This window comes from Ailuropoda melanoleuca, chromosome 1 (assembly GCF_002007445.2).
Source record: "Ailuropoda melanoleuca isolate Jingjing chromosome 1, ASM200744v2, whole genome shotgun sequence".
Lineage (NCBI taxonomy): Eukaryota > Metazoa > Chordata > Mammalia > Carnivora > Ursidae > Ailuropoda > Ailuropoda melanoleuca.
In genome coordinates, this window is record NC_048218.1 from 56,280,834 (window position 1) to 56,300,587 (window position 19,754).

The 19,754-nt window shown below is 49.0% G+C and overlaps 1 protein-coding gene across 1 annotated transcript in view; it reads left to right on the forward strand.

Moving 5' to 3' along the window:
• BOC (BOC cell adhesion associated, oncogene regulated) overlaps positions 1 to 19,754 on the forward strand; it is a 75,495-nt gene that overhangs the window by 6,095 nt on the left and 49,646 nt on the right. The window contains exons 3-4 of the mRNA XM_034669792.1: positions 4,702 to 4,793; positions 6,826 to 6,970. Coding sequence (XP_034525683.1) covers positions 4,702 to 4,793; positions 6,826 to 6,970 — 237 coding nt within the window. The remainder of the gene's footprint in view (positions 1 to 4,701; positions 4,794 to 6,825; positions 6,971 to 19,754) is intronic.

Genomic DNA, 19,754 nt, shown 5'->3' on the forward strand with positions numbered 1-19,754 from the left:
TCACCATTTTCTTGACAACCGCTGCCCCACTTCGGGGAGGGGGACGTTTAATAACGAAGTTTGCTTTTAATGCTTTAGCCAATAGTGTGCAGAATAAAGAAGACTGTTGAGAGAGGGGTGTCAGGAAAAGTCTTGGGGAGAAATGACTGGGAGAGAGAAGAGAAGGATAGCGTTGAAGAGGTGAAGCTAGGGAGAAAATAAGGGTTCAGGGGTGTGGGAGAGAGGCAGAGGGCATTGCTCTTGGTATGGGAAAGAGAAGCGGGGGGAAGAGCGCGGGACTAGAGCGCAACAGAAAGAAAATGGGCGTTAGGAGAAAAACTGAGTTTGGGGGACTCGTTTTTTTTCCCCCCTCCAAGCTTGCTTTCCTTTCCAAGACTTTTTCTCTGCTCCATTTTGCTCCTCCCCCTCCTCCCNAAGCTTCTTCCGTATGGAGGGACCGGGCGCGCTGGGCGCGGCGTCCCCTGCCTTGTCCTCCTGCTGCCGCCGCCGCCGCGACCCCCGCTTCCTGCCGCAGAGACCCTGAGCCCCGGCCCGCCGGTGTCAGCCGCGGCGCGCGCGCACGCACACTCACGCTTACACACACACACGCGCACACACACACACTCACGCTCGCCTCAGCCGCACGCGCCCGCACGCGCCCTCCCTCCCCGGCCGGCAACTGCTCGGGCCGGGGCTCCTTTGTTGCTCCCGCGGCGACCGCTCTCCGGTTTTGGGAGTCCCTGGGTGTCACTGTGCGGGTTGTGTGTCGGTGCGGCGCGGTGCCGTGTGGCTCCCTCCGCGCTCACCGCGCCTGCCCCCGGGCCCCGCTTGCCCTTCCCAGGAGCCGCTGCACCAGAGGTGAGTCACGTCGCTGAAAGTTTGTTTTCTTTTCACAAAAAGTTGTGTTTCTGGGTTGGTTTTGTGGGGGGAGGGCGGGAGGCAGGCGCAGGCCGGGCGAAGCCGAGGGAGCGCCGACTGGCTCCCCGCGGCGCAGACTGGCCGGCCGTTCCCGGAAGCTTGTCGGGTGGAAGCAGGGCCCGGACCGCTTCCGAAACTTGCCCCGAAGCTTGACACGGGTGCCCCGGCTCCGGGCGCGGGGAGAAGCCCGCAGCCGCCCTGCGCCCGCCGGCCTCTCCGGGGGAGAGGGCAAACACTGACGTGAGGCACCGAAACAGCCCCCAGAAGAGCATCCCTAGCGGGGGGAGCGGGGTGGCGGGGAGGCTCAAGGGGCGAGGCTGAAGCGGGGTGTCCAGAGGTGTCGTGGGGTTGGGGCAGCGGCCAGAGGGAGTGTGTAAGTGTCGGTTCGCGCGCACAGCATCCGCCCGGAGTCGTGTTCTTAGGTTTTTGTTTGTGTAACTCTGAGAGGTGGGGAAATGAGCCTCAGGAACAGGTGGGAAGGGGCTGTAGGGAGGGGCAAGGAGCCCAGGCAGAGTTTCTGCTGGAGTTGTGAAGGCCTTGCTTAACTTTCAGGACGTCAAATGTTAGTTAGCTCTTCCAGGTGATAGGAGGATTTTGAGGGGTAAGGGGCAGCGGACTTGGAGGACTTCAAGGAGCCCTGGGGATTTGTTTAGTTTTGTTTGGGGGATGGGGTGGCAGTGGCAGGGTGACTTGAAAGGTGGTTGTGTTCTTCCAGAGATGTGGCAGTAGAGCTAAGAATACCCAAACCACACACCAGCAATCCTAAACAGGCACTTTATGGGTGTGGTGGGGTACTCTGCCGTTCCCCCATCCCTTCTTAGCAAGTTCGGATGGGTTCAGAGAAGTGTTTGACTCAGGGTTCCCTCTTTGAGTGGATTAAGTGAAAAGTATACTTTGGTTTCAGGCCCTTGTGCCACCTCCAAGTACCCTGTACCCGACTCACCTTTGTCACCTAGTTCTGTGTTGTTCAGAACTTTGCAAACGTTGGACGTTGAATAAATGTAATTTTTAAAATTATTGAGTGCACAAGTGTTTTTGATTTATTCCACAACTGGGCCCTACACGGCTCAGCTCTGGGATGGATTTTTCATCCCTCTTGTTACAGCCAGTAAATCAATCTCCATTTCCTCCTGGTCAACGTGGACAATATTATAACACAGTCTTTTTGGATTGAGGTGGGGGCTGGGGCCCCTGTACATCTGGGTGACCTATTTTCTGAACTTAAGTGAATCTGAGGCAAGAGCTTGGCCATTTTGAGGTGTGTAACAGGTTTCCCAGGAACGTTTCTGAGGTCTTATAATTGGCACTTTTTAATGGTCTCATAATTGAAACCCAGAAGGTTCCCATGGTAATCTTGAAGCACCTTGGGGTCAGTGGGACAGAGGCAGGGTGGAAACAGCAGTGGAGTTAGGATTTTCCTGCCAGATGAGTTTTAGAGTGAGTTTATGTGAGAGGTAAAAATGAAAGAAGAGTTCCTTCACTGTGCCACTTTGCTGACACTGCCTACCCCCCACCCCCTTTATTTCTCTCTTTGGCTCTTCAGGAGACTGGAGGCTGTCTATTCCCATGAAATCTGAGGATTGAGATGTCAGACACTGTCCCTTTCATCCTCTTTCAAGAGATCTGAGAGGAGTAACATTACAAGAGACATTTCCTCAGGAGAAATTGCCCAAGACACAGACATTGGCTTTACTCCAGAGAGATTGCTAGAGGCCATGATGGTTGGTTCCTTAACCGACCACAGCTAGGGGTGGGGGACAGAGGACCCTGCTTAGCTGTGGATTGGTTGGCCAACTTGTGATAAGAGTGTGTTTCTTTCCATCCTCCAAATGGATTTTCCTTTCTTTGAAGTGCTCTTTCAAGTGTTTGGGCTCCCAGCTCTCTTCTGCAACTTATCTGTGATTTCCATTCCCTAAGAAGGAGTGGGGATTTTACTCCTTAAATATTTCAGTTGACTTCCCCAGGGACCCCCAGGTCTTAAGCAAGAAGAGCAAGAGGTGAGTCTGGTGGTCACAGTATTCCACGAGACCCGAGGGGCCTGGGTTCAGGCTTCAACAAAGTCACTGATGAAGTTAATGAATAAGGGGTTTTCTCTTTGTCTTTCGAACAAGTGGGAAGAAGCTGAAGAAGACCCAAATGCACCAGTTAATTGATGTCCAGTACTTTCTGTCCTCTTGAGTAAGGAAGTATTAACCTGGCACCAAAAGATATTATACATTTAGAGTCTGCTTTCTTGGGAAATAAGAGAAAAGGGAAGGAAGTGGAAATTGGTGAGGCAGAGGAAATAAAGTGATTTGTTACATTAAAAAGAATCTGTTTACTTTATCATTTAGAACTTCTTGTCATCTCCATACTTCAATTCAGCAAACATTTCTAGTACATCAGACCTTGGACTGGGAGCTTTCTTGCCCCAGGAGAATAAGCTTTCTTAGACAAAGGGTGGTTCTCCAACCAACCCCCCACCATTTTTCTTTATCATACAAACATCTACTAATAATTAAAAAATGTCCTTTTAAATGACCCGCATTCCCATATTATAACACAACGTGTTTTGTTCATCCACACGCATACATACTTTTCACATAGTTGTGATAAAAGCATAGACATTTTTGTAGTCAACAGTGAAGCACCTAGAGATTTTTGTCCAAAGACTCACAGAGAACAGATGTGTCCAACCTACTTCACTATTGTTGGGAACAACCTAAATCCTAAGAGTGCTCCCACCTCGAGCCTTCACATGTAATATTTTCAGCATTTATGAGGCCGAATCAAATATTTGGGGTCGGGGGGGGAGTGGAATGGAAGTGAGTGTTTTTAATCTAGAAATCCATGTTTACAAAAAGCCTCCCTAAATAGGGCTTTTGCCTCTTTTGAGCCCTCAGGGTTGGTATGGGTAGAGAAGGGGAGGAGGAAGGCAGGAAGTAAGGTTTAGAGGCTCCATCTCAAGTGGCACTGCGGTGGGGATTAGGGCACTTGCGTTGAAGCCCTGGCTCTTCTGAGGGCTCCATTCACACTGACTCAAATCACCGAACTAACTCATCAATCCTTGTATCTCCACTGCCATTGTGTTAGCCTCCCTCTCCAAGCTTGCCTCATCATTCCTGCCCCTTCTTTTCTTCTTCTATCTATCTATACCATTTTTCCATGCCTGCTACCACCATGCTTCTTCATGCCCTTGACATTTGTTGCTGACACATGGCTAGACTCCCCACTGGCTACCCATCACCACACCACCCATCTTCCATCAATCCCGTAAACAAGTCACCACCCAGCTTCAAAACAGTCTAAGTTTACAACCCAAATTTCCTAGCCCTCTCACATGTGGCCCTGTCCCACCTCATGATAATATTACTTTAGTAGGAGTCTTCTGCTCCAGCCCGAACCTATCTAGTGCTGACCCTTGATTTTTGCCGGGTTCATTCCTTGCTTGCTGCCTTAACACCCCAAACCCCTTTCCTGTAAGCCCACCTTACTTTGCATGAGACCCACTAATGATGAGTTCTTGAGAGAGATTTGGTGAATATTGATGAAAATGGGCTGCTGGTTGCAAAGGTACTGGTTTTTTAAGATTCAGTGTAATCGTTGTCCTTAATCCATGGTTCATTTCATTTTTACAATGGACCAGGTAACTGGAGATTTAAGGAAGCCCAGGATCTTGAAAAACTGCTTTTTCTGTTTTCTTATTTATAAAATGTATTAATAAGGAATTACTATGGTTTATAGCAATGCACCTTATAAAAAGCCAGTACTTTGGAACTGTTTATTTTGTCGTTCAAAAGATAAGACCCTTCTCTTTTTCCCCAGCCCCAGCACAAACTTCCTGGAACCCATGACCCATGAAGTCTTGTCGACACTCACGCCATCTGGGGGTAGCGGCAATGAAATAGAAGCAGCAGGTGAGGTTTCCCGCCCACAGTCTGACACCTCTGGCCTGTTGGGTCAGTCGTTGTTTTTGGTTTTGTTTTTTTTTCATGTGTTGTGTTGCCTCTTGAGGACAGAGTGTTTCTAATCGTTTAGCATTAGAAGGGTCTGGCTCTGAGTGGAATCTGGACCAGACAGATTGGTTCTAGTTCCGTTCAGACACTCTTAGAGTCAGTGGTGACCTCTTTCCCCTAGGGTGGCTGGACCCTCCTTTCCTTGAGGCAAATCTGTTCAACATGTTGGATGCAAACCATTTACTGTGGGATTTGGAGTCTGAGGCTGCTGTAGAAAAGCCCTGCTTAGGTTTGGGTGAGGAAAGCCCTGTGTTTATGTCTCTGTCAGTGGTATTATAGCGAATGCTTGTGATCTGCTATGCTGGGCAGTGTTTATCTCACAAAACCCAGAGGGATTCTGTGTCATCCCGACTTTTGAAATAAAGTTAGGAAATAATTTCTCCTTTCCTAATGGTGAATTTGGCCTTATCTTCAAAGGCCTTTGATGTTTGGGACAGGATTATTGGGCAGTAAGAGGAAATCATAGGAGAAAGATCAGAGCCAATAATACACAGTCAACCTCATTTGGTTGCCAGAGAAAATGTTGAGGAAAGTCTCAACTAGTTCTCCTGGTAGGTAACAGGAAAGTGCATAATATGGCCAGGGTAAGTAAGGTTGAATAAAGAAAATAACTCGAAAGGAGCTGAACAGCAGAAAGTATGGCAAAGGAATGTTTATTCTTCTCTAGAATGAGTTTGGACAGCACTGGACAAGATGAGGGTGATGATGTATGTGTTGGCTGGAGCCTTCATCCTTTCAACAAGCTTTTATTGGGTACTTGCTGTGAGCCTGGGATCAATACCAGAGCCCACGCCATCCAGAATCCCATCACTGAAGGGAGAGGAGCACTCAATGGAAACTGTAGCGTTGGACGAGGTCAATTAAGAAAGGCTTTTGAGGGAGGAGAGTCAGTATCTCAGACTAAGTCTTAAGGGCAGAGATGGGACTGGCAGGACTGAACTGTTCTTTGACCTCTGCCTGTACGTGTTCATTATTTTCTCCCTGAAAACCTCCTTTTCTTCAGCAGACGATAGGCTCAAGTGTTCTTGAGACAGGAGATTGCAGGTTCAGAGTACTTTTGTTAATTTTAGGAAAGTCAAAACTGGAAGTTCTGCATTGAATACAGAATCTCAGAAATCTGAGTCTTAGACAGGGTTCTAAAACCAGTTACTAAATAGCTGTCGGCGTTGGGCGGGGAGGGATGTGTGATTTTTTTTTTTCTTTCTCATCCATGTCAGATTTCAGCTGAGAATTTTAGAAACAACATGCCTGAATTCAGCTTTTTACCTGTCAGTTTCATTTGCCCTTTGTGCTCCTGTGTGCACCAGGTTTGCTAACTCTGAAATCCTTTCCAGAATAGCCAGTGAGGGGACATTTATTGTAGGGACAGATAAAAGTCGCCGGGCTCTCCACTTTCCCAGGAACCTCCTTGGCTGCCGAGAGGTAACTGTCACACAGGATGGGAGTACAGGTAAAAGGAAGAGGGCCTGTGGAGCCGACTCACCTTGGAGCCCCCCCTCCGGCAGGGCTGAAATTAGACTCTGGAATAGAGTGCTCCCCCACCTCCCCTGGCCCTGCCAGTATTTTTCCAGACTAGTCCCAGCCAGGTGCCTTTACTAGTCTGAGTTTACCTAACATTACAATCACAGCAGGTTTATTAGGTATGGGTCACAGTTAATTGGAGAGGAAAATTGGGGGGTTCTGGCTTTATTACTTTTCTCTGAAAGCAGAGGCTGCTCTTAATTATCTCACAGATCATCCCTGCCACTTGACTCTCTTTCTGCTCTCTAATGACTATCATCCCACGGTGGTGTTATGCTAGCTCTCCCTTTTTATGTCCCTGTGTCCACGTGAGGGGGATTTCATAATGCAGTCACTCAGCACAGTGAGACGACATAAAGCAGTGGAAATTCATGGCTGTTTACCTCTGTCATTATGAATGGATGTTTTGTAGTGAACAAGTTATATAAAAATCTGTGTTATAGCCAAGAGTTAGATGCTAATGACTCTTCCAATGTACAGGCCTTTCAAGCCATCACCTGCAACCCTTCCTTGACACCACTGGTGGTCTGCCATCGTGAAGGCTGCATCCGCTCCAGGTGAAAGCCCCACGGTCAGGTGCTTTTCATTCTCTAGCCTTGTGTTGCAGAGATGGAGGCTGGGTGGTTAGGCCCAGCTCTCGCCTGTCTGGACTGTGGCAGCTTGCCAGCAAGTTTCACTGGGTGGTCTTTGACAATGAGGGGGGGTGGGGGAGCTCGGCTGTCCTGCCCAAAGGGGAACAAGAAGGTTGGCAGCCAATCCCCAGTCATTGAAACACCACAAAGGTCTTGAGCACTGGTGAAAAAAAATGGAACAGGTTGCTGAGGGCGGTATTGTGAAGGGGTTCATTTTTATTCCCCTGATTTTATAGACAGAGCCTTGCGTTTATATGGCAAGGCTCCCTCAAGAGGGTGAGCACACAAGGGCGGCAGGCACCCTTCATCATGGGAGGGGAGAATTACTGTTCTCACACCATCACTCGGAATCAGCTGTGGACCTGGAGGGCAGGCTGAGGTCCGGAAAGCCCGGAGCCAAGGAGGCAACCCCGCCTGCCTCCTCCATCCTTCCGGTGATGTGCTATGCAGAATGATAGGTGCCATCTATTGAGCGCCGACTGTGTGCCGGGCCTTGTGCTAAGCCTGCAGGTATTACCCCTGCACCCCCCACACTGCCCTCCACAGTCCTGTGGAGACGGGCAGTATGATCTTGTTCTGCAGATAAGGGACCAAAGCTTAAAGAGGTGTAGTGACTTGTTCTGCCTCACAGCTGGTAAGTGGCAGAGCCAAGATTTCATCGAAAGAGTGCTGACTCCAAAACTCAGGCTTTGCAGGAAAAAAAAATGCCCAGACAATCTCTCCTGCTAAGAAGAGTCCTCTCAGCTTGGGGGGGGGGTAGTGGTGGGGAGGACTGTTTCTTCTGCCACTAACAAGTGTAAGGGGCTGTTGGGGGCCTTTATGAGACTTGCCTTAAGAGACTAGAACTGAAAACGGGGGCCACAGCTGGAAGGTTTTGACCGGCGGCTGCACAAGGGAAGCCAGGCTTTGTGGCACAGCTTGTGTCAGGCTTAGTAGACAGCTCTGAAAGCCTCGTCCACCTGGGTCTCATCTCAGAACACGTCTCTTGCCTCTCCATCCCCTCCCCCCCATACATCATCTGAATCGGCTGTCTGAGTCTCTGCGTCCCCTATAGATGCTGGCTGAATCCTCTTCTCCTCAGGTCTCTGCAAGTCTGATCAAGCAGGCCTTCTGTGCCCTCCGTGGGGAGAGGGGGAGAAGGTGCTTGGCCCAGCAGGTACTTTTCCTGGTCAGGAGACGTGGCAGCTTGCACAGAAAAATAGCCTGGGGAAGGAGCTAGGAGCTTTGACAGACAGGTCACTGGCGGGAGATGGTACCTCGCAGGCAGATACTCCCAGGACAGCCGGCAGGAAGAATTCTACAGGCAGTTACCTGCAGGAGAGTGGAACAGAGCTCTCCCTCCTGGCTGAGGGCAGTGCTGGAGACTTCGCTGTGGAGGACTCCTAGCTGCCCTTAGTTCCTGGTTTCTCTTTAATAAGCATGGACAGCCTGAAGCCTGGGGGTGCTGCTTTGCAGCGAGGAATGACACAGGACATTTGGGTTTAAGAAACAATTATGTGGCCAACTAGCTGGGTAACTGAGAGAGTCACAGAAACTCTCTGAGCCTTTATTTCCCTATCGCCACAAAGCTGCCGTTCAGAGCACCATTAGGATGCAGAGAGATAGCACAAGGGAACGCTTTTGATTCGGAATGTTTCTGCTGTCCTCAGAAACCCAAGTCCTCCGGCATCTGTGCTCACCCAGGCTGAGTTAGGAGACAAGACCTGCTAGGGAGCTGGCTAGAGGTTGGAGCATGGCCATATGGGCTGCAGCTGCTTCTGTGGTTGTGTCTCTGTTTTCCAAGGGCAGACGCCTGGACTAGAGGCAGTTCGTCCTTCTGCCAGAAACCCTTCCCGAGCTCCGGACGGGCTGTCTTTCTCCCTCTTGCAGGAAGAGGCAGTGAGGGGGTCTCAGGGTCTGGCGAGATTTGGGAGAGGAAAAGACCTCATGACGGGAATCCTGGTTAACATTCTCCCCGAGGGAGGAAGAACAGAGGAGTCTGGGGGAGTGTCTGGAGCGAATCTTACTAGAAGGTGGTTCAGGAGGAAGCCGTATTTCCAGGGCCACTTGCAGGTTGGAGATTGCGTGGCGTCCTGGTTAAGTGTGGGCTTTGGAACCAGAAAGGCCTGGATTTGCATCCTGGCCTTGCCAGTTGCTAGGTATATGACCCTGGGCTAGTTACCTAGACTCTGAAACCCCAATTTCTTAAGGTTGTTATAAAGAGAAGCAAGAAATGGCATATAATGCATTTATGAAGCACGCCGTGAGCATTCAGTAGAAGGCGGCTGTTGGGAGGAAAGGAGAGGAAAGAGGAGCAGCGGGAAGTGAGGCTTACTGATGGATTGGGCAGCTGGAAGGAGGACTAGGGGTAGACTGTGCCAATGGAACCCCCACTGCTCAAGGCTCTACAGGGATAAAGGAGTGAGTAGATGGGGACAGAGAGGAGCCCACAGTGGGACAAAGCCCTGCCCAGCGCACCCTGACGTGTCCTCAGACCTGGTCAGTAGGAAGAGAATTCCCACGCAGCCTCCTCCTCTGCTCCTTCCCAGTTCAGCATCTTCCATTCTGCCTGCGAGGCCGAAAACCTTGGCTTCTTCTTCAACTCTGTTCTTTCTCTCGCACTCTACTTTAAATTGACAAATAATATTGGCTTTACCTTTAAAATATATGTAGAATCCTGCAACTTCTTACCACCCTGGTCTTCCTCCACTTCTGACCCAGACTGTCGGACTGTGGGACTATGGGACTCTTGCAGTAGCTTCCTCAGGGTTCTGCCGGCTTCCACCCCCACTCCCCTGACCTCCCTGCCCCTCAGTCTGTCCACATTGAGAAGTCAGTTTCAGCTTCCAACAGAGAAGCCAGAGGAGGTCACTTCTCTGCTCAGAACTCTCCAGGGGGTCCTGTTTAATTCAGAGAAAATTCTAAAGCCTTCAGTGCCCTCAGCCCCACCCCCTGTAGCTCTGCCCTCACCTCCCCCCACNCCCCCCAACCCCACCACCACCGGGCCTCCTTGCTGCCCCTCCATCTCGCTGAGCAACTTCTTTGCCTTCCACAACTAACCAGAACCTAGCTGTCCTTTATTAATTCATCCTTCTCTCCCCCTTCAGCCCAATTTATTTTCCCTCAGAGTTATCACCTGCTGACAGGTATCTATTTGTCCAGTTGCTTACTGCCTGCTTTTCCTCCAGAATGAAAGATCCATGAGACCAGGGACTTTTTTTCCCTCACTGTCATTCCTGTGCTTGGATTAGACTCTGATACGTAACTGGTGTTCAGTTTTTTTCCCCTCACTAGTCTGCAGAGCTTGTCTGAATTTCAAAAGAGGTGTAATATGAATTTTAAAATCAAATAATTACATATGGATTTATAGAAGAAAAATGCATTCTGGGTATATGTATATGGGAGTATGTGGGAGAGTGGTGCAGAGAATTCTAATAATATTTGAGTGTGTGTTTCAGAATTGCCAGGGAGTTGTGTGCTAGGCCACGACAGAAGCAGCCCAGTTCTTTCTTCCTCAAGGTGACTGACTTCAGGATGGTGCATGGGTGTGCCCATCGTTCCACCTGTGAGGGGAGCGTAAGAACGGATGCCTCCTCTGGCCCTTCCTCATCAGTCACTTCAGAGGAATTTGTGGAGTGTGTACTTCATGCCCGCTCTGTGCCAAGCCTGGCTAGGAGAGGCAGAGAAGCCCAGCGCCTTCTCTCACTCCACCGAGTCCCACAGTCTAGTTGTTCACCTGGGATTTCCTAGGTGTGCCCAGACAATCCATTTTGCTGCTCCCTTCCGGTACCACAGTGACCTGAGTTGAATTGGAGCTCTGTTGAACCGCGTTTGGACCCACAGGCCGGGGATATGAGGAACGTGACACGTTCGAGAATAGTTCCGTTCCCCACACGCGTGAGGGCCTGGGGGGTCAGGCCCCATGCTGGGCACGCAGGCCACAGAGATGGTCTCTGCTGCTGGAGAGCTGACAGCTACGTACAGGGACAGCACGATTGGATGTCTGCCCGGAGGGGGACAGATCTGACTTCAAATTGTATCTCAGTCACTCTGACTTGCTTCTAGATTTAGAAGCTGAGGAAGAATAAAAATAGGGATAAAGATCCCAGGAGGTCTTGTGCTGACAACAAATGTGCCTGAGAAATGATACTACCCAACATCTACGGCATCTCAGGGAGCTGAAGGCCTGAGCTTCCTCCTTCAGCTTTGTTTTTTTTTTTTTATCTTAAAAATGAATAGCTTTTTTCTTGCAATTTGAAATAAAAAATACAGAGTCACCACATACCCCTCACCCCAGGCCTGTTCTCCCTTATCATTTGGATGTTGGTGCAGCACATTTGTTAACAGTTGTGTGGTGGATAAGCCCATATCGATACATTGTTACTAACTAAAGTGCATGCTTTACATTGACCTTGTATTATACACGCTGTGGGCTTTGATAAATGCATCATAACAACTATTCAGCATTGCAGTATCAGACAGAATAATAGTTTCTCTGCTTAAACCCCCCCTGTGCTCCACTTATTAGGCCCTCTCTCTTTCCCTCCCCCAATCCCTGGTAACCGTTGCTCGTTTTATCGTCTTCATAGTTTTGTCGTTTCCCGACTGTCCTATAGTTGGAATCACACAGTCTATAGTGTTTCCAGGTTGGCTTCTTTTACTTGGCAGTCTCTTCCAGTTTTAAACACGGCCTTCTGTCCCCTTCCCCTATCCTCTCCCCACATGCACATGTCCGTCTGGAATAAGAGCCCTCCTGTGCTGAGACCCACTTGACCAGAGCCCACGAGTCCCATTCCTTCATCATCTCCCAGTGAACGTGCCTGGCCCTGGTGCTACTGGAGTTTAGCCCAGGCTGGTAGACTGTGAGGAGCTGCCTGTGTTCTGGTTCCACATCTGGAAGCATCAGCTGTGCAGACCTTCCCATCCCACTCCTAACTAGAGCCAGGAGCAGCACATGGGGCTGTTTGTCTTCCTCCTCAGTGGTTTGTTTTACTTGCTTTGGAGCCGGGGAGGAGGGTGGGGAAGTGAGCTTCCCCCAGACAGGCAGCCCTCCTTCACACCCACATCTGCTGGCCAACCACACGTCCCCCAGCCTCTGAAGTCACTGCTGTCAGCCCTGTCCTGGTCCCAGTGGCGTCTGTGCTGAGCCCTGAGAGCGAGCACCAAGGCCTGTTTTGTGGGCATTTGGGAGGAAGACCGATAGGGAGCAGAGAGACTGAGAACATTTTTTCCTGCCCTGAAGGGCTTCTTTCCTGAGTCAGCCTTTTAAGCCAGGATTCCTTGGGAGCTGGAGGCAGGAACTTCAGTATTCCCTGTACTCACCAGTCACTCCAAACAGGGAGAATCTCTGGGGGAGTAAGTGATGATGATGGATGTTCAAAGGGAAGGAGAATGAGGGAGTTCCTCAAACCTAGGCCCCGAGCTAAGGGAAGGAAGGTGCACGTGAATGGGGTCCCGTGGGTCATCTGGTTGAACCAGGCTGAGAAGTTCCAGGGGCTGAGGAAAGTGGGTGTATGAGATGCAGAGAGTTACAATCCTGGGGAACAGGGATTGAAATTTAGACCCCAGGTTCCATTGCTTCCTGTTCGGAGTCAACACAGAGCTGAGGCCAGCTGGTACCTTCCTGACTCTGAAGGACACCAACCAGGTGTGACAGAGTTCAGTGTGAAGGAGAAAGAAGACTCTCTGGCCCCTTTGGAAAGTCAGCTTTTGGACAGTGGAAGTTCCATGCTGATGGTCCAAGTCCATACCCCCTTGTCCTCTGGTTTTCCTTCTTCACCCAGTCCGCAATCCGAGCTATATCCTGATCAGTGACTCACTAAAGGGCCCCAGGTCACCGTACATTGGCTCTGCCTAGTTGTCCCCAGTGCAAGTGGAGACGAATAGTGGCCTGTCCCAGGTTTGCCACTAACATTGTCAGCACTATTGCAATGGAGTGTTTAAAGATCTTCAAGCTCTTCAGAGGACCCTCTACAGGCAAATTGTCCTTGACTTTATGGTTAGTTATGGAGTCAGGGTGTAGCCTCCAGGCCCCCTGTCTTCCCGAGTCTGATTTTAGAGCCGAGGAGGCTGTGACAGTGATTACTGACCCTCAACACAGGGGAAGCCTTGGCCCTTGCCTCAGTTTACCCAAAGAGGCGGACAACAGAAAACTGCTGAACCAAGTGAGTGTGGGCCCTATGATCCTTACCAAATCCAGCCTTCACCCGTCATCCTCCTAACATTCTGTCCACACAGGAGGTATAGTGAGTGTCCTGAAAGAGAATCCCAGACTAGCTCCTGTAGGTACATGCCAGGTAGAGTGTGCCTAGGAGCAGGGGAACTTTTCCTGAACCAAGAGATAAATACATGATCTGACAAAACATTTGGGGCTTTTTTTCTCCTGATTTGTGTGTGGAAGAAATCTCAGTAAGGCTGATTTTATAAATAGCCTTTATAGTTACTAAAATATAAATTTATAAATGCAATGCATTTTTTAAAAAATCACCTTTAGCATAGAGAATGGCATCCTGTGGGGATCATGCCAGGACCTCCCAAGAGGTGGTTGCCTGTTAGTGCGGGATGCTCAGGGAGGCACAGGCCTTGCTCTACCTGGGGATCTTCAGCAAGTGTTGGTGGAAGGAAGTCTCTGGTGCAGTCTGGATCTTATCTAGTACTTTCCAGAACAATATACAGAAATCAGGGCAGGGGGTCCCAATTTCACCCACTGCCACTCTACTCCCCTCTTTAGAAAAAGCCAGCCTCCATGGTAGCGGAACAGGGAAGCTCCTTATTAACTAAGGTCTATGTGCTTTCAAAGTCAGAAAGTGAAGAAGAATGGTGTGCCCAGTTAAGATGGACTCCTTGACAAGCAGAACTAATTTTCCCCACACCGGAAATTAACACAAATGCCAGTACTAATACCCTTGGTGTGCAGGGGGGGAAAGGCAGAGAGACCTGTTTCTTTGCATCTCAGCCAAGATGGGTGTGTTTCCCTGCCGAAGGTGGGGGTTCTGACCTGTGTCTCTAGTGTGAAGAATGCCACCCTTTGAGACTCAGGATGCCCGCAGACTGCCTCTCTTGAGTCACTATGGCATAGGCCCCCATACATGTTCAAAACCATCAACTAGTGGCCTTTCAGTCGATCAGTCAACAGATTATTGAGCTCTGTGCCTACTGCCCACAAGACGCTTCTGGCCTGGATTATGAATATCTCTGAAATCCACACAAGAGGTTATTTTACTTCAAATCGCATCATCACATTCTCTCATTAGAGAAGGGCTTGGTCTGGGCAGGTGCTCGGTGCTCGCCATTAGTGCCGTCGTCGTCATTATTACTTCAGTTTGAGACAAACTGCCGACTTAGAATTCTTTCCTAAGCCAGTATTCTTGGAGCATTTGGCTATTTAAAAAGAGTCTTGTCGATTATGGTGTGTTGGGAATTCTATTGTAGAGACATGGAGGCCCAGAGAAAAGTGGTAGATTCGGAAGTCCAAGCCAGTTTTCTTGATGGTCTTTCACCTGGGCCTCAAGGCCTCTGCACTTGGTTAGTTCTGCAGCCAGAGAAGTTGGGGGCGTGTTGTTGGTGAGGTATGCTCAGGGTCCTGAGGAAGGCCCATCCCGGACAGAGCAACCCCAGAAAGGAAACAGAGGGCATGGGGTGCAGCCAACTACCTCTGAGTCCCTGCACCAGAGGGCTAGGGGGATAGGCTCTGTAGGTCTCCTCTGGCTATGGCCAGCAGTCCCCTTTCAGAGATGGGGCTGCCTCTTTGGCGCAATACTGGGGAGCCTTTCAAGGTCAAAGAGAACACCCCTTCCCCATCAGAACCTCGGTGCTCAGTGAAACCTACTTTTGAAAATGCTGTTTCGCTTGACTGAGAGAACATTGGGTAGGTAGGTAGGTAGGGGGGTGAGTGGCGGTGGGGTGTTTCCTGGAAGTTAGTGTGGGATTGGGAAGGTTTGAGATGTTCTAGTTATCCTTTGAAAAAAACAAGTTTTATTATTATTTGTTTATTTAAAAACTCTAACACAGAGAAACAGAAAGAATAGTATCATGAACCCCATCTACCCATCACCCAGATTCAACAGTTATCAGGACAAAGGGTTTTTTGTTTTGTTTTGTTTTTTATTATTGGTTTGTTTTCATTACTATCTGTGTGCCAGATGGGACAAGGATGGATGCCATAAGGTTGCTCTTTCCAAAAGACGTGTGTGATCCCATCTCCCCGCCCTCCTCACAGTGGCATAGAAAGGCAAGAACACCAGCCTGGGGCACTCAGGTATGATTTCCAGTTGTTCCATGGTGCTCCAAGGTGTTTCTGTGTTTCCCCTACCAGATGCTGAGCTCTTAGAGAAAGCTTGAACTTTGTCTTTGGATTCTGAAGACCTGGTATTGAAGGGGTGTTCAATAAGCATTGGTTGACTTGCAAGGCAGGCGATTCTGTGGGACAGGGTGGGTTCCATCTGGATAGGTGTGAGTCACGTGAGTGCTTAGTTCACCATTTGGGGAGCAGTTCACCTGAAGTAGGTAGATGGTGGGATTCAGAGTTGGGTAGGGGGTGATTATCTGGACCCTGGGGGACCCTGAGTGAGTGAAAGGTTAGCTTTCATCATTCTAGAGTGAAGGGGCTCCTGCTTTTGCCTAGAAAGAAGGAAAGAAGAGTGCAGCAGCCTGAGAGAACAGGAGAGAGTGGGACTGGGGCTGCTCTCTGCCTGGCCCCCAGATTCTGGAGGCTGCAGGCTGTGGGTGTGGCTGAGCAGGGACTGAGAATGAGGCTCCAGCCCCAGACCTGTTTCTCTGGGTGGCCACAGACAGCCCACAAGCCGCCTGCACCACCAGGCCTGCGTGTCATTCCAAGTGCTATTTTATTCACTCTGGCGTTGGCAAAGAACAGGGCTCCTTCGAGTGTGGGGAAGGGAGTCCGCTTCCAGCCTTTGCAGCGCTGGGCAGCTCTGAGGCTCTGTGCCCCCTGGGCAGGGCTGGGGACGTTAAAGGATATGAACTGGGGTGTCGGAGGAACATGAGGGCGGATGCTGCAAACACCCCCCCGCAGATCCGACCCTGGGTGTAGCCAGCAGAGGCCGCAGGCCCGGTGGGCCAAGGCCCACAGCAGACCCCAGCCAACTCTCCAAGCCCTGACTTTCATCAGTGACCTGCCCCGCCCACTCCCTGCCTGGTCTTTTTCAGTTTAAACTTCCAGCCCTGTCCTCCCCTCCCATACACACGCATGATGTGTGTGTTAGTGTTTTAATTTTTGTTCTTGGCAGAAGTTAAGACACAAAATGGATTTGGAAGGAGATGAAACCAGTCTGGGTATATGTTGGGCAGCAGCAGCTTCATTCCTGGAGTGGGCGGGCTGTGGAGGGGGAGGGGGAGGGGTGGGGGACCAGTCTCTAAGGCAGGGTGGGGAGCTGTCTCCTCCCCTGGTAGGGACCAAAATGAAAAAGGACCTCTCTGGGGAAGGACCGAAGCCAGAAGCTAAGCTGTTAACCCTTTGGGACATAGAAAAGACAGTTCCCGTGGAGCCGAAGCCCTCTGGTCCAGTGTGGTGTTAAGTGGCTGTGGGAGGCTTGGCCGGTCAATGGTCAATACCTGTCCCACTTCCGGGTGGTCTGTGAGCCCTAGAGACTGTTCTGCCTTTGTTAAGGGACTCAGTGCTGCCATTTCAGGTTTTGATGTGCAACCACTAAAACGTGCATGTGCCTGAAGAACTTCCTGTCTTCTGCTGACCTCCCGGGCCCCAGAACTAGTGGTGATGGTCCCCGTCTGGCAAGGGTTACTGTGGCCCCAGGACCTGTTTGAATCTCCTTTTCTAGGGTAGAGGTCATCTTGGCCCCAAAAGTAGGCGCTCTTTGCAATGGTTCCCTCTCCTTGGGTTTTTATTTCTGTGTGAAGAGGAGAAAATTAGAATCCGAAAGTCCAGAAAATACCTGAGGAAATGTGAGAGAAGCTTTAAGAAAATGTTTTATTCTTTAAAATGTATTAAGATAGTCAGTTTTTGGAATTGAAAAAAATGTTTTTAGCTTTAAAAATTAGAAGAATTTCCTTAAAATAATTTAGTCGGGAACATTTTTATACAAAATTCTCAATTCCAGCCATGGCATCCAATGTAACCAAGGCATTTCTGATGGACATTCTTAATCAGAATGGCCCCCAAATCCATGGCAGGGACACCCAGTGGTTGTCAACCTTGGCTGTGTGTTACAGTTTCCAGGGAAGAGTTTTGAAATTCTGATGCCTTGGCCCCACCTCCAGAGTGGGGCTTGTATTTGTCTGAGGTGCTGCCCAGGCACTGGTGTGTTTTAGTGTCCCCAGATGATTCTCCTGTGTGGCCGGCATTGGCAACCTTCAATCTAGTGCTTGTGTAAGAACAGAAGGAAGATGAGAGAGGCCGGATTAAGAAGTGGAAGAATTTTATTGTCTCTTGCTGCATGCTGGTGCATATAACTTGGATCCAGACTCAAACCACTGCTGCCAACTTGTGGATGGAATTTGGGCACTCAGACCTCAGGACTGACTCTGAGTGGGGTTGGGGACAACACAGCTTTAGGAGTTGAATGCAGAGTGCATTGTGGGATCTGCCAAACCAGTCCCTCCCAAAACATAGTAGCCAGTGCATGACTCCAACTCAGACTGACTTTGGTTTTTTCAGCCTTTCACAGTTCCTTCTTCGGAAAACAGCTCATTGTCTATCTGGTTGGAGTGACCAAGGACATCAAGACCAAAGTCAGGGGAAGCAGAAAAGCCGTGGCTTTGAAATCTTTCTTGAGCAAGATGGTTAATCTCTCTGAGCCTCAATTGCTGTATCTGTAAAACGGGAATGGCAATACCACCTACTTCATAGAGTTGCTTAGAGGTTAGACAAGATATTTCAGGTATATTGTCTCAACAAATGGTCAAGTTCTTTTCTTTGATTTATACTAAGATTGATGATTTCTTCTAATTCTAAAGATCTGCCTTAATCCCATATCGCAACAAAACCTGGTATATTGTATTTATTAAATCTCGATGACTTTTAATTACATTTACAAATCAGTTAAATTAGGAAATTTGTACTTTAGGAGGAAAAAAGTCAGTCTTTAAATGTTAATATGCCCAACATGGTAATTTCAGCAAACTAACTTCTTGATGGATACTTTATACAATTTACTAAACAGAGTAATTTCAGATTTGCAAAGGCTAACAGAATATTAAATGTGTTTACATTTTTTTCCGTAACACTTGTCCATATTGTATGGAAGCAGCAGGTCCTGGAATTAGAGGAGATGTTCCTTATAAGCCAAAGTTGTTGAATGTTAGAGAATGGACACAGATACCTCTTCAGAGATGAAAATGGGGCAAAGAGCAGCCTTTTTATGGCCCAGCGGGTTGTTGGGGAATGAAGTCCTCAGGCCTATGGAAAGATAAAATACCAGTGATGACATACTGTTTGGAGGCAGCTTTTGTTTCGTTTTGTTTTTTTTCAAATTTGTCTTTTTAATTACAAAAGTGATAACTGTGTAGCTAACCACTTTGAATATTTCTGAAGCATTTAATGCACAAAGTACAAATCCCCTAATCTTCAGAGATAAGTGATGTTAACATTTAAGTGTTTCGTGACCTCCGAAAAGCTATACACCACATATCATATGCAGTTTTTTAAATAACAAAAATGGAATCATGCTGTCTTACAAGCTGCTGGATATTCTCCAGGAACCTCATAGACCAACATTTCCCAAAGTGTATTTGATGAAATTCTCCTCACTAATGGTACTCTGAGAAAAAAGAGTAGTGTGGTCAAATAAGTCCAGGCCTGTGGTCACGTAAGTCCAGGCCTGTGGTTAAATAAGTTCAGACTTCAGTGCATACTCTTACCCTCCTCTTGGTGATTCACGGTGCATAACACCATATTAAAGGCTCTGAAAAGGCCTGTAGTAAAGAAACCTAATTAGTTTTTCTTAACATAGCATTTCCCTAAATTATTTTGCCATCGCATTTTTACATCCAGTAGATTTTTAGAAGTGCCGTTTTAGGCATTCCTCGCTAACCTGTCCTCCACCCATTTCCCTCTGCCTTCTGTGGTGTAATCTTGTGGGGTAGGCAGGAAGAAAAGAGCTCATCCCTTCCTTTAATCAGCAAATGCTTATCATGCTCCTACTGTGTGCTGAGCACTGCGGTCGCTGCTGGGGGTACAAGAATAAGCAAGCTAGCAGGCTGTCTGCCCTGGGAGACACTGGGTTTCCCTCCCGCGCTGCGATGGTAGGAATCCTACCAGGATGGCTTGCACCTGGGAGTGGCAGTGTTTCTTCAGGGGATCCTCTCTGCAGCTGTTGGAGCTTGAATGCAGGCCAGAATGATCCCCACCCCCGCTGTTCCTGACCCTTCCCCACGCTTCTCCAATTCCCCACGCTTTGCTCCTGCTGTAAATAGTGCTGCCTGACCCAGCTGGCAAGACTCCATGTGTTTGTTTTCTCTGCGTGTGCCAGGCCTGCACCAAGGCCATTGTGCTTTACAAGTTGGGGAGAACTGACGGGAGGTGGGGTCGGGGGCTTCCAGCAGAAGGCAGGGACTGACAGACTGATGGACTGGAGCATGCTTCAGGTCTCCAAATTGGTATTTATTTTAAGTTTTAGGTGGTTTAAAAGAGCTTTGTAATCGAGAAAGAGCAGGGGTGGGCTGCGGACTCAATATGTATATTTGGGGGTCAGGGAGGTGGTGAAGACAGTGGGTTTGTATGAGGTCAGATGGGAAAGAAAGTAAACTGTCGTGGTTC